Source organism: Triturus cristatus, chromosome 10, assembly GCF_964204655.1.
Source record: "Triturus cristatus chromosome 10, aTriCri1.1, whole genome shotgun sequence".
Lineage (NCBI taxonomy): Eukaryota > Metazoa > Chordata > Amphibia > Caudata > Salamandridae > Triturus > Triturus cristatus.
In genome coordinates, this window is record NC_140593.1 from 311,129,031 (window position 1) to 311,144,667 (window position 15,637).

General features: G+C 44.7%; 1 protein-coding gene across 5 annotated transcripts in view; it reads right to left on the bottom strand.

Moving 5' to 3' along the window:
• Positions 1-15,637, bottom strand: part of SLC25A40 (solute carrier family 25 member 40) — a 366,440-nt gene that overhangs the window by 30,741 nt on the left and 320,062 nt on the right. For all 5 annotated transcript variants that reach the window (XM_085631323.1, XM_085631327.1, XM_085631325.1 and 2 more), the window contains one exon: positions 2,334-2,414. In XM_085631323.1, coding sequence (XP_085487449.1) covers positions 2,334-2,414 — 81 coding nt within the window. The remainder of the gene's footprint in view (positions 1-2,333; positions 2,415-15,637) is intronic.

Genomic DNA, 15,637 nt, shown 5'->3' on the forward strand with positions numbered 1-15,637 from the left:
AGACATTATAGTTTTACATTTTTTTGATACCAGTCAGTGCATGCTTTTGCAAATAATCTGTTGTATTACATTATATTACACTGGTCTACCAGATTATATAATAAATGACAAGACCTAGGCCCTGATCACGACGGGGACAGTAATCTCATGTTGGATTCAAACTCCTGCTTACACCAAAAATGGAATAACACTTCAGTTGCAAATTCCGTGTGCTTGCTTCCGCGACCTACGGCTGGTGAATCCTGCCGCCAATCACAGTAGCAAGTACAACACGTGCAACCTCGGAATGGGGAATAAAATGCACTATCAGTTTGGTTTTTCCGTATTCCTAACTGGCAAACTCGTAATCTGGTAGAAACTGTGCACCTGCTAATTAGCAGGTGCACTGGGCGTTTACATGCGCATTTTGCACGCTCATTATAATTCGAGCCCTAAGCCTCATAGAGCTGTTTTTAGGTCTTGCCTAGGCAGCGCGCATGCGCTGCTCTAGGAGATGACCTTTTGAAATCGGTCTGCTCCTTTTCAAGCACACTCGTGCTTGTGCTGGCATCCACCTTGCGGGAGCAAGCAGTGGCGCGCGTGCTAATTGAAAACATACGACTCTCGCGCCGCCGCTGCTCACTCCCGCAAGGCGGATGCGAGCACAAGCACGAGTGCTTCAAAACAGCTGCTGCTTGTTCGAGTTCCAGCAGGCAGACACAGCACACCTCCCCCTGTTTGTAATTAACGTGGCCCGCTTGCTTACATTTGCCTGTGCACTCCCTCAACCCCTCCCACTTGTTTATTTCTTGGACCGCTGTCATGAGCAGGGCTCCCTCTATCACCGCACACCGGGGCTTCAAGAACATATGTCAGGAGACGGGGCGCAGCTCGAGACCCTCAGAGTCTGCCGGTGTGGGCTTCAGTGCTCCACGCAATATATCATAGCTACTTACCGCCCAGAAGCTGTAAAGCTTGCGCTGTGTGCTATACCTAGTCCCCGCACCCGCACTGTGCCTATGGTATCTGACTTCTACCCACACCAAATAAGGCCAGGGTCCTGCTTGAGATGCAGTCAAGGTATGGGAGCCTCCTTGGAATGCCCCGCTCTCTCTCTTCATCTTGTCACTCCTCCCCAGTCCCTGCACTCTCCCTGGCACGCTAGTGCTGGAACCGCCTAAAAGAGGTAGTTAACAGGCAGCTGTCTCTTTTTTTGCTTCCCCTCAGCCCTACCACGCCGTGTACTCCCTCTGGAACTCGCACTGCAGGTGACCTCAAAGCACCCTGGGGCAGCCCCTGCGCACCCCAGTGTCTCTATCAACACTCTTCGTATTAGAGCCCGCCTGAGCGCCTCACTGTCTCGCGCCTCCTCAGCACCGTCCCCGCACAACACCCTGCCTGCTTCCTCCGTGGTGACTACCCCCTCATCAGTACCGAGTGCTCTACTGTAGCTGAGCCAAGTCAGCATCCGTGCATACCCCTCCGCCGCTCCTCCCCTCCCGCCTGCAGTTGGGTAGTTGGAAGGTACACAGCTGGCCCTGATTGGCCAAAAGGAGAGGCAGGAAGAGGCGGGGTCCCAGGCTGGATGACTTCATTCTTAGAGGCATTCCCGCCCTCTTCCTCTCCATAAAACACCATCCTCCTTCCGAGCAGTGATTCATCCCTAAGCCAGCTCTGCCGCCGCCGGAGGGCTGGGAGGACGCTTAACCCTTAAAGTCGAGGGTCCAAGGAACCAGTGGTGTCTAATATGACTTCCATCACTTTTCTTTTAACTTCTGTCTTTACTTTCAATGCATTCCTTCATTTAACGTAATCCCCTTATTTAATCCACCCTTTTCCCCCTTTCCATTATTTCACACACGGAACTTTCATGGTTTCCTTTTCTTTTTAAGAGTACTTTTATTTATGCACTTGTCTCCCTTTCTGAATTTATTCCAATCATGCTCTTTTTCACCTATTGTATTCCTTTTTAGGTCTCTGCTACAGTCAGCTGTCTGCCGTTGAAAATCTGATGTGGAAAGTACCAAAACGTTTAGTGAGCTAAGAGTCAGTGCATTGCTTACTATTAGATAGCTTTTTTATTAATCTTGTTTGCTTTTTTTTTTTTATCAATCTCAGCCAATAGTTCTAGCAAAACACTTAAAAAGGTCCCAAAGGTGAGGCCTATTGGCTATGCCAATGCTTGTTTTTCAATACTGTGCACACGCACTATTGGTGAAACTTCTTTTTTAGATTTCTTCATACACTATATTTTCGTCATTATATAAAACCCAAAAACCACCAGTGCAGCCCTGCTTGAAGGAAGTATCTGGTTCCTACGGACATGTTGAGTTATTAAAACATGAAATACTCACCAGCAAACAACCCACGAAACCCATTTTCAGCAATGATTGCATTTATTGCCCTCCACGTTGATGTAGACCTTTTCCTTGAACCTATAAGCGATAAAAAACAAATATAATTAAAATAGTCATATGTGGTTTCTTATACTGAGAATGTGCAGATTTAAGCAGGCTTGAGCAAACTGTTCCATATCTGGTGACTGTGGTGGGAGTCCGACTATATACATTCTATGTACCCAATTATTTTTTTATTTGAACAGTACAGCCAATAACTGCTTCACAACCGGAGTAATGGGGGAGACGATAGTGCTTTGGGGCACAAATGAACTTCAATAAACGCGTGACCTTCTCAGGGTAGTCCATTTTTATAACATTTTAGTAGCACCCTGTGAGTGTACCTGACATGCTTATAAGTCTGAGTGGAAAGGACATGCACCAGATTGGGTGTGTATATTCGCCTATATTAGGTCAGATTAATAGACAAACAGCCTTGCTGCCCACATGCAGTAGTTAGAAAATTACCTAGGCAAAAACAATGTAAAACCCTTTCTAAAATGGCATAACAAGGATCCTCAAAGTGCAAACCTTCTACGCCGTGGAATAAGCACAAGGAATAACCAGCACCATTGCCTAGTGTGCTAATCTGTGATATTCCCTGTAACAAAATAAGCATCAACACAATGCAACTACAATCCACTCTTAAAGGCCAATTGTCTTTTGCGCATGCTTTTCACAATAAATAAGAGAGACCTATTGACTTTGTTGTAAATTTTCATAAAAAACAGATCAAGGCTATAGCCTTGATCAATGACTTGTCACTATAACCAACTCAGTACAGCATGTTGAGCATAAGCTGCCCCACAAGGCAAAAATTGCAATACGGGCACTCTTTTTTAAAAGGAAGCACGAAACGTTTGTCCAATCAAAATCTGTACTCCAGGCAACTAACATATGGGTAGCGTGACAATTCCTCTCTGTAGTACTCCTGAAAGCTCTTTTGTTTTTGTTATTGTGACAGCTGTGCTGTAAAGCCAGTTCTAAACCAGAACACATTGAAAGGAGTATTATTAAATGAGCCAAGAAATGTTTATCATATAAACGGGACACACCTATCATACCAATGGTGGGTTCATTGTAGGCACCTGCCCCTTAATTAGCTACGATAGGAGGAACTTCATTGGGCGTGGGGGTACACAACACACTTTGTAAGCTCTGAAGATGCAGAGGGCCTCAGTACACAAGACACACAACTGGGGTGACAAAAGGAAAGGCTCTGATGGCTAAGGTCACGCTGGCACTACTTTCTTTATTCCTGCTCTTTCCTTCCACAAATCATGCTTGTCATGTTTTGGTAGTACGGTTAATCAAGAATACGACTGCCAGATTGCAGTGATTCTTCACAAGGAATCACAGTACTGGGCCTTTGCCCCTGTGAAGTGTTGTCATGATGGCGGTGAGTGAAGGGACTGGCCTGGGAGTGGCGAGCCAGCACGGCTAAAACACCCCGCGGGGCGCCACTGCCTCAGCGTCTGCGCTGCTTGGACATGCAATGTATGTTCCTCGATTCACCCACCCCTCCGAATGAAAATGGGAAGAACCAAGTAAAAATAAACATTAAAAGGGTTCCAGAGGATACATTAGGATAGGAATAAGGAAACGCTATTACATGGAACAATTTAATAGAAGAAAAAAGTAGTACAAAAACGCATCTCTTTGTGCAGTTTGAAGCGAAGATCCCGAACAAACCGCGCCTGGACAGAGCTGCCCGCAAACGGACCACTTTACAGCCTGGCGAGGAGTGCGGCAAAAGTCTATGAATTAAAACAATGCCACGGTCTAAGAATAGGTCGTGCTGCACTCTGATCTCCCTGCTCCGACTCTGTCCGCCCATAGATCATGTTTGCCTCCATGAAGTCTAACTTGCACTACCTACATTACCCTGCAGGCCTCGGCCTCTTCTGTTCAAGTGGGACCTTTCCTCACCGAAGTCATACAGTACCCTGGAAGCACTTCTTGAAATTCACGGGCGTATTCGCCAATTTCTTGTTGATTGGCTATCTTTCTTGCAAGATTTTACACCAATGAAACAACGGAGGAAAGAAAGAGAACACATATCCTATCCAGCTCACATCGGAGGCCTTCACACATCTCAAGAAGACACTTCCTAACAATCCTGCTAGTTTTTGCCCAGTGAGAGCTTTTCAACCCCTGATTACTCATTCCTGTGAGTGCCCGGCGTCCTTTCCTGTGTACCCTTTACTATTTGTTTTGGTTATTTCTCGAACATTCCACCCAGAGTCATTGCTAAACATAGCTCTGTGTTTGTCTTTTTCCCCCACAAATTCTCATTCAGACCGGTATATAAAAGCGTTACTCTCATTGATAGTGTTTGTGGGGGGCAGTGGTTTATAAAGGGCCCAGTGCATGTGTAGCATAGTATTTTGGTGTGACCATGTTGGATGCAGGAGCTAGACTCTTAGCAGTCTCCACCCAGGCTATAGGGGAACACCCGCCAATCGCGTACCCTGATTTTATTTATTTATTTTATCTCGACATTCAGTACAATTCCCAATATCCAGATCAATCAAATGTGACAGTTATCAGGCATTAGGTATTAAACTGGTTCCACTCGTGTCTAAGTAGGAGAACCGAACTGAGAGTAGGCCTCTGCTCTCCCTGCCTTCCACCTGCCATGATGGAGTTCTGCAAGACTCCGCCATGCTCTGAACCTCCTTCCATTTATTTGAAGCCTTTGGCTGCCCTGATTTGCTCCAATGGGCTGAACGCCTGCTCACAAACTGATTACACCCAGATCCAATCCAGCTTCAGTACTGCCACCCGAGATGTCCCCGTAGTCCGGTATCTTCAGTCATCTCCTCCGTCCCATCTTACCTTCCTCTAGACAGTGATAGGCTTTTTATTGTGGCACAGATGGTTTTATTGTTGAATTCCAACCTTTATGTGAGCTTGAAAAAGACACTGCTGCAGCACCTCCAGTCCATTCGAAAACAGGCCGCACGGAAGAAAAGCAACCCTCCTTGTTTTAACCTGGCAAGCCCATCCTAAACTCCCTCCACTAGCTCCTCAACAGCCAACACTTTGCTTTCAAATGTCCTGCGCTGTGCTTCGTCTTCTCTATGGCAAGTCACCGCTATTTATCGCCCTAAGTTTAAAGAGGCACATCCCAACAAGAAGGCTTGGTTCCACTCTGTAATTAGGGTTACCAGAGATCAGACTTCCTCGGATTATTCACCATTAATAACTCTGCACTTGTTTGACTAATCTCCACAACACTTTCCAGACATATTGCATTTACTACATTGGTGGAGCATGGACGTTTTGCCGTGATTGGTCAAGGGGGAAGCAACAATAAAGGTGCCGGTGGGAGGATGGGGGGGCCACAACATATTTGGGCACCAATTAATTTTTTCATAGACTTTGTATTCACGCATACAGCCAAATCCCTATTCAGATGTCACTGACACTTGGCAGGCTTACACATTATGGTGCACAGATGATCTTTTTGGGTACTACAGGCAAGTATTTTTTAAGTTATAAGGAATTTTAACTTATTGATATCTGTTGTTGGGTGTACTTTTATGAAATTTTACGGAATTTCACTGAAGTACAGTGGTACATAGTGATGACAAGATATAATGCAATTGGATAATGACTGCCTTTACAAAAGTTAAAGGCAACCATGTTGTTTTCATATACACGTGGTCTGTGTTCTGCATTTTGTCCTTATATAAAGGTAAGCATTAATAACAGTCATGGGGAGACAGGCTACATTGGGCTGAATCCATTGGTTGGGGACCCATCCTCCTAGGGCCACCATGGGAGGACAAATAGCCTGAAAAGTGAATTAATAGGCCCTGCACAACATTATAGGGCGAGTCTGAGATTAAATGCCGTGCATATTACTGTAGCAGCTCTCCCGCTGTGCCGGGGAGTGCCATGCTTCATGTTTTCCATGTTTTCCTTTCGTTGCAGCCTTGCGCAGCACTTTACACGGCTTCCTGTACCAACAGCCCGGTAGCGTGCTACCGCAGGAGCTAGCAGCTGTTACTTGTGTCTGCTCGCGGGCAGAAATATATGTCAGGATTCCTGCCACTGCCACCTCTCTTGACTATCACAATATACCGGCATGACTCATATCATTCCTCCCAACACTTATGAATGAACAAACATCTTGTACCCCGACGTTTGACTATATTACATGCTGTTGGTAATAGCGAGCTGCTGCTGGTGTTACCGGTTTGTTTAAAAAGGTTTAATAGCTTTTACAAATGTTTTACCATGCATATGCAAGATCAGGTTTCAGGCACCACAGAAACATCCATAAAATCCACCAGAATAAGCATCAAGCAACCGGCATAGATGACCTCAACGTGAACCTTCCAGAAGACCGCCCTCATCAAATTAATCCCCTGCACCTGTTCCTTGCTATAAGCAATTAGAACTCGACCTTTGTGAACATTCTAAACACATTCTAGAAGACAGCCTCATCAAGTTAATTATCAGCACCTGTTCCTTGTTACAAACAATTAGAATGTGACGTTTATGAACGTTCTAAAGCAGTCTTATTTAATGACCGTCCACACTCCTCCCCTTCGCAAAGCCTCTTTGCCTGCCACTTACCTGTTTCCCGGCTTCCATGTCTTGCCAGCTCCGTTGTTCCTTCCACTCCGAAGAAAAGGAGAGACACATTAACAGACTTGATTTTGCTACGCCTTGAGCTCAGTCGCAACAACGTTCTCGCAGACAAGGTAACCAGTGTTTTTTTGTTTCTGCCAGAATGGACTTGGGTGAAGCTAAAACCCATCCGAATGAACTTGTGGGTTTGATGCTGGAATCATGCTCACTACAGTTTCAAAACTTTGATGTTGGTTGAGACATAAAAAGCTTTTGTGAGGGGATACCTTAAAGGTTATAGTTAATACTAGGCTAAAGCCTTATTATTTGTTTGTTTATAGATAACATATCTGCCGGTACCATTCATCAGACTGGTGTGAATGCCTGCTGTAGTGTTGTGGTTGAGTAGTAGAGCCACAGCAACTTTTGACAACACACGCTTTATCTATCCCAACCCCTTTCCCCCTGGGATCTGCTTTCGGAGCAATGTCTCCTTCTGTACACTGAGGGCAAGTCTTGAGGGGATTCGGGAACTAGCATCACCACTCCCTTGGAATCACCTGTGATCCAGGTATGTGGCTTATGACAGTGCAGTGTGCGGCCACCTCCCACTCCCCCCAGACACAGGAGCAGGGAGGGCAGGGGGGAGGGTGCAGAGGAATTTCCTTGATCCTCAGTACTGGTAACAGGGCCCAGGAGTCCTGGTCCCCTCCCGCCTTCTGAGGGCGAGTGTAATGACAGTCCCCACCATCCTGAGTTTTTATGAAGTGTTATGGCGCATCGGTGAATACTAAGGGATGGGTCCGGCCATTTGGAATAGGAATCCGCCCAGGGAATGGGGTCTCCAGGCAAAATAGAGGAACAGGGAGAGGGCTCCATGCATGCTCTCTCCCTCAGCAATAGATCATGCAGCTTCCTTGTGCCATTCCCCGGGCACTACTCCACCCCTGGGAATTTCAAAAGCCTGAGGAGCCTCACGGGTTCCCAGGAGGGAAAGGTCACCAAAATTCCAGATGTAATATCTCGAGCCCTGTTGGACCGATTGGGCTTGTTTTACTCCTGATAGCCTCACTGGCCCTTGGGGAGACCCACTGGTTCTTGGGTCAACTAAGCAGAGTACTTGGACCTGAGTGGGGGTCAAGGGGTTCCTCCTTCCAGTTCTCCATGGTCGTCCCAGGATCCAGCAGCAAAGTGTGTAGAAATCCACTGGCAAGAAAGCCTCTTCCTTGCGCAAGACTTTTTAAAGGAGAGCAGAAGGTTCCAGAAGACAGGCATCCCAGGCCAGTCCTGGAGTGCCACATCACTTCTCCACCCCTGTCCCAACCCTCCTGCACAGCATGCCGAGACAGTCCAAAATGGTGTAATCCAGGAGCCATGGGTCACCTGAGCTCCACCCCTCACTGACATCACTGCCATGGGCTTGCACACTGGAAATTCAAAGGGTGAAAGGTGGGTTGGCTCCAGTTGTCTGGGCACTCTCCTATGCTCAGTGGGCTTATGCAGGCCCATCCCTAGTACAGAATGGCAACTGGGTGATTGATACAGATTGTTCCGCCCCACCCCGTTCCTCCTCAGGAGCTGGGCGAAGTACTGCTAATTGCTTCTTTGTGTGGGGCAGCCTTTGTTCCTGCTGCTGAAACCAATGTATTAAACTGGGCACAGCAGTATGACACAATGTCTGGGCTTTGATCCTGAGCTGAGCCAGGCAAATATGAACATTCTGAATAACCCATAGGATGTACAGTTATCATTTTAGAATTTATCCATTTGGTTTTCTTGCTCAGGTTAAACTCCAATTCAAGAAGTCAATGCTCTCTGTATTCCAAAGGGGTGTGAAACTACACCCCGCATACGTAGTTACCAATTGTAGAAGACTCAGGCCCATGCAGGGCAGCTTCAACTTGCTGCGAAATGGAGAACCTGTGTTAATAAAACAAAAAAGGAAGTTCTGAAGCAAAGTTATGAGATCCAAAGCGTTTAGTCCAGTATTGAAAGTGGTAGGATGCATATCCAGCCATAGTCCTTACGCGTTGCAGCTCATTCGTGAGCCTTGATCACAGGTGAGGCGGGTTACAATTGTTGGGTAACCACATTATTTAAATACACACTGCACCATGTCACTACAAAGACCAGCATGCCTCAAAAACTGAGAAATAATATCACAGTACTTGCGACGTTTTTAAAAAATCCAGGCTAAATGCCACCATTAACACCACAAGTGAAATTGTTTCATTTCCAATGCCGGTAAAAATTAATAAAGTGACCATGTGCCTAATTAAAAGTTATTCATTGCGCACTATCCCACACAAAAAATAGTCTTTTAGCAAAGCAACAGGGATCACAAACCAAAAGAAAATAGCTGCATGCTGTTTCTTTTTCCCTTTCTCGCCATTCATTGCCATTATCCAGGGAAAATCCAACTCGTGGCACAGAGGCAAGCGGGCCAAACTCCAGCATTCATGAAAACAGTATACAAAGTTCCCCATTGTAGGAGCCTCAGGCCCATGCAGTGCGGTTTCTAGTCGCTGGGAAATGGAGCACTTGTGTTAATTAAACGAAAAAGGAAGTGCTGATGCCAAGTTATGAGATCCAAAGCTTTTATTCTAGATATATATTCTACTGTCAGTCGCCAGCAGGTAATTATAGTTTTATAAGATACTAAAGGAAAACCAAATTTGTATATCTAGGGACGCAGACCCGCTGCGAATCTAACCGATTTCATGCAGAGATCTGTTTGACTGCCAGCACTTCAACCAGGATGTGTTGGCAGCCATTTCAGCCGAGTACCAAAATAAAAGTGAAAAATAATGGAAAGGAGGCAGGGTAGGAATAACCTGACCCTCTAGGTCTGGTGCTGCGGATCCAAAGGTATCCCCCTTGGGCCAAAAAGCATTTTGTTTTTAATGCTGCTGCAAAATCATGGAGGATGCAATAAATCTCAGCAAAAAACAAACAAGTACGGGCGTTCAAGAATATCATTGTGACATTTTGACACCCATAAGTGGTACAGCATGATGCAGTCTTTGAAATTAGGAACAGAATGTGAAGTATAAATTCTTAGTTCCCACTCCAGACCAGTACTAAATATTTTGCTCTAGTGAAGTTAAAACATCATGACGCCAAATTATAAAACAAATAGAAAAACAGTTATATCCCAGGTCTGCTCTTCGCAACAGGTTCAAGAGTGTTTGGGTGACATACTGCCCTCAGCTGCTGCTTCCGCTTTTCTTCTTAGTACATCAGGCTCCATCACCTCCGGCGCGAAGGCTGATGAAAGACAAGTGAGTGAACATGCATGGTTCAGCAATGACACAACTAAATACCTCGCAAGCAGTGCCCAGTGCTCTATCCGGTCATACTTGGCTCTAAGCACTGTAGGGTACTTGTACTCCTCTTCTAAAGTGCTGACAGAGGAAGCATGGTCTGTCTATCTACAAAAAGTTCAATGACGCATACATGGATAGTGTGTGGAAACAGGGACAGAATCACTTGTTGCTTTCTTGTGTTTAGACCCCTATGGTTTGTGGAAGAGATACAGCCTTGTAGGTAAAGCTAAACTATGAAACGAGGTTTGAATATGGGTTTCGGCTCAAGTTGTCTTTATAGGCAAATCATTTAGTATCTCTGTGCCTAAAAAAACGCAGGAGAGCTCGTCAGAGGCCCGCCCCCTTTCTCCACCAGTCTGCAAACACTCCTTTTGCCGCACAACTCATTGGGGGATGAAGTCTCCATGGATGCTGAGGGTTGTTGGGGGCCAATAACCCCTCCTGTTAACATCAGAAAGTCCCACACAGCAAGACTGCTGAGAGCTCATTTGAGGCCCGCCCCCTTTTTCCACCACTGTGCAAATGCACCTCCTGGTGCACTACTTTTTGGGGGATCAAGTCCCCTTGGATGCTGAGGGGCCTCGGGGGCCAAGAACCCCTCCTGTTACCACAAGTAAGTCTCACACAGTGGGATTACTGAGAGCTCATCAGAGGCCCAGCCCCCTTTCTCCACCACTTTGCAAAGGAGGCTCTTGGCAAACTGAAATTTTATAGTTCTAAATTAGCATTTAAAAAACCCTAAACATTCACTGAAAAAAAAGAAATGTTAGACACGCATTATAGTTCGGTTCTGAATTTACACGCACAAAATCACAGACATTCAGCTGTTATAGTTTGTTTAACTATAACTCGCTCCACGCCATGCAGTTTTCTCATCAATAATTTTACTGCAAATGTTGCATTGAAAATATCAATGATGCCATAGAAGATGTCATCAGTAATGTAATATGTGGGGTAATTAGCTGTGCATGTCGAGGGTGTGAACTATAGTTACCTTCGGGCACAAGTTATAGTTACTTGAAATGACTAACTATAACAGCTGAAGTTCAATGTTTTTCTGCATGTAAATTCAGAAACTACCTACATCCCTCTAACCTTTGTTTTTGCAGTGAAAAAAAATATCTGTATATATCATGTACAAGTTTGCAGACAATAAATACAAAAATACAAATCATACAACGCACCTTATACTTATCTCAGATGCCATAGCTGCACATTTTAAAGTGCTGGGTTTGTAGATAAGGCCAGTCTGGGGACCTAAAAGCAGCTATGGCAAAAATGCTCAAACAAGTCCACTACTTCCAGCTTCTCATGCAAAATCTCTTTCTGTCTACATATCCATTTTCTTTTTACCTTACCCCCTCCCATCCTCTTTCTCAAAGCCTTCATGAGACTTCTGCGATTAACCTCATGAGCTGGGTAAAGAGACAAAAGAACCAGAAGTGTCCCCTGTCCGAAAAACCGGCATCCAGGGGCTCCAACCCACCCACAGAATGCCCGGTGGAAGTTTTTAGAGGTTGGCAGGTGAAAAGGAGAGACAGCCAGTAAGGCTGTCACTCTCCTAAGTGAGTACACAGGTATACTTGAGACAGATTCAAGGAAAGGCAATTGTGTGCCTCTCCCCACAGCCCTTTAGGACTCTTCTACTTGCATGCACTACGGTCCTTGGTTTTTTTTTTTATCCCTTTTAAGCGATTAAGAGTCAAACAAATATCTGGTTAAGAGTACAGCCACAGGGTGCTGTGCATAAACTGAAAGGCATGGGTTTCAGAGAGTATTTTTCTGCTCGCTAATCAGCATCTAGCAAGGACATTTGTTTTGTTCTGCCCACCAAGCTACAGTGGAGGGGTTTCACAAAGCACGGGACTCGAAACCATGCTGCGGGTTTCCTTCACCCCAACTAAGCCAAGTGCTTTTGAGCACCAATTTGTCCATCAATGTCCTTGGCTTGACTTGCTTTATCCACTTTGCGGCTGACCACGCCACCCTCTATCCAGTTGAATATCTCCTTCTCATCATCTAGCGCTTCCATGAAATTAGGACCACCATCATGAATGACACCAGACTGTTTCCAGGTAAATATCTGGTGTATATTTTTTGCAGACAAGAAGAATGTCTGTCAGGCTGAGTAACGATCAGCCGGACAGGCAGCCTTTATGAAACAATAGACACCAATGAACGATGTGCAGAAAGAGCCAACTTCTTCACTGACAAAGTTTCAAAAATTGAACGATCTATTATCCTGAAAAAAAGCCAAGACTTCCTAGTCCGTCCGCCCTATTGACACACAAACCACCACTATAACTACCCCGCCCCTCCCCCCAAGATTCACCCAAGGAACAGAGTTCCCCAAAACTAATGCAAGACAATAATGATATCCTACCACTGAAAAGTAATGCTAAATGGACTGATTTTAAATCTATGACGGAAGGGAAAGTTTTCAAAATAATCACAAACTTAAAGCCCACATCCCACTTTTCTGATGCCCTTCCGCCCTCCCTAGTAAAAAAAACCTCAACCCCATCATCTCTGCATTTTGGAACAAAATCATCAACGCCTCTCTCATGTCAGGCCATGTACCTGACTCCCTCCAACTAGGCCAAGTCCCATCCATTCTCAAAAAACCAGGTGCGGACCCAAATGACCTCAATAACCTCAGACCTGTCACCAACCTTCCTTTCCTAGTAAAGACCATTGAAAAGTGTGTCCTACTACAACTCATCCAACACATTGAGGAATTCAACCTCTACGACATATTCCATTCAGGAATCAGGAAAGGCTGTAGCACGGAAACTGCGATGCTCAATAAATCAGATGACATTCACAGATCATTAGATGTAGGCGACTCCTGCCTCGTAACCCTACTCGATTTATCGGCAGCAATTGATACAGTAAATCATCAAGTTTTACTCGAGGCACTCAGGATCTGCACTGGTATCAATGGCACAGTCCTGAGATGGTTCACGTCCTATCTGCAACATAGGTCTCAGGAACTAAAAATCAACAACTTTCCCTCGCGGCCCGCTCCAGTTCCACTAGGTGAATCACAAGGCTCAATCCTCTCTCCAGCCCCATTTAATTTCTTAATGGAACCCCTCACAGTTATTCTAAATCAAGCAGGGTTCAAATATCATCTATATGCTGAAAACACACTACTCTACTACAAATTAACATCACCCAGAGATATTTGGCACTTAAATACCACACTAAATAAGATACAAACCTGGTTAAACTCCAACCACCTAAAGCTGAACCCCAAAAGACTGAACTACTCCTCCTACCCACAAAATAAACCTCTACCAATTCAAGTAAACTTTTATCAGGTCGAGCTATTTTTAGCATCTCCTAGGAGTAAACTTAGGCTGGAAAGGAACAGGTGTTCTGTTCATTAAGAAAGTATATGAGAAATAAAGATGCCATTAAATCTTGCTTTTATCTTGACACATTTGCTGTCTGTTCAAGGAAAGAGGACTACTGTCAGTTTGTCTTTTAACTAATTGCTGCTTGGAAAAGGAGGTTTATTTTTCTTCCTCTTACTAGAGTTAGAGGTTGTTGTCAAGTGAGCTGTCTCAAGATGTCAGTTATTTTTCTCTAACACATAACATTCAAATAAATAGCCTGTAAGTTAATATTACTAATATTTCAAAATATATATCGTAAATTACAATAGCAATTTGTTTTGTAAATAAAAAGTGTGATGCAAACAAAAAAGTTACATAGAAGAAAAACATACCAGAACACTTTACTTGGTGATGTGCAAATGACACATATTTGCAGAAACTATTTCCAAACATTAATGTTTGTACATTATATATTTTAATCAGTAAAGATGCATGTCAGTGGCAAGGTTTGTGGCCATTTCAATGTAAAATCTTCTGATTTCAAATAACAGTGTGCTGCCACTTCATGCTTTAGTTATGTGTTTATTAAAAGTGATAGCTTTTAAACCTGATTTGAGAAACATTCCTGCCCCCGCTCTGATGAAAATGTTGTAAATGAACTAAGAGGCAAGTCAGGGGTCATGTGTATCCTATATGTGGCTAGATTTGTATTATATATGGTTAGAAAGTTTACCTATTAAATCAAACAAAGGAGTTTTATGTACAGCAGACATGATGAACTCACACTTTGAAGGTGTGATAATGATGAAAACGGAGGCTCAATTAATTAAATTATTTGCTCAAGAACACATCATTTGAAACCAGTTTATGGCTCAAGAGCATTACAAATAGGTTGAGTACATGATTTAAATAACAAGACCTTTTTTGTGATTTTTCAAATGGGCAGAACAGCAAACGCCTGAAAAGAGAATGGAAGAGTCAAATAACTGTAGGCCAAGAACCATGCCAGTTCCCTTGCACCTGCTAGCAAAGAAGGGCACCAACAGAGTGGAAGAAAAGCACCCCTTGGCCAGTGTGGGAAAACACTCAATAAACGGGGGACAGAAGAACCCCCCTGCTCTATCTGCCGACTTCCACAGTGCACCGACCACGGCATATGGGAACGACGGCGTCGAAAACATATTGAAGAATACCTGTAAGGCATACATACTAAGTACCTTATCAGACAGGGAATAAGGCAAAAATGCATCCGCACAATACTATGAAAACACCTCAATCAGAACCTGGGAAGAAAGCAAGTAGCACTGTGCAGCCACTGGCGTAGACACCAACAGAGTTAGAAAGTTAGACGCATCCCTGAGAACAAACAGGGACCACAACTGGTCATAGACAGGGTACAATGCAGAAAGAAAATACCTGCTGGGGTAGGACGCCACATAGCCAGTATGTGGAGGGACAAATCAAAAGAAGACAACTGGCACAGCCCTATAACGGTCCACTGAGAAGGGAATACAGGAGACTATTCCCAGTCTGACTGAATATGGGGTAAGAAGATGATGGTATGGCAATCAGATATTAAGATTTTGCTCCACTCCGACTATCCCAGAAATGGCATAAAGCAGAGTCAGCTTGAGAGCCAAACAGATATTGACCATCGAAAGGCATGTCCACCACAGCAGACAGAACAGCCTCAGAAAAGCCAGAGGTACGTAGCCAGGCATGCTGGCGAAGAGCCACCGAAAGATCCATGGCCCGTCCGACAGAATCTGTAGAATCCATGCCACAATGAATCAGTAACGTAGCCGCCTGATGGCCATCCTGAATTAGCTGAGAAAGAGTGTCCTGAGAGTCATTCAGGACTGAGGGGAGAAGGCGCGAAACTGAATCCCATAGAACGTGAGAAAAATGGCTCAAAACACAAGCCGTGTTAAGGGACCGTAAGGCGGAGCTGGTATCAGAAAAGATAGATAGACCCAAAGCATCCAGATCTTTAGACTCCATGTCTGGAGGGACA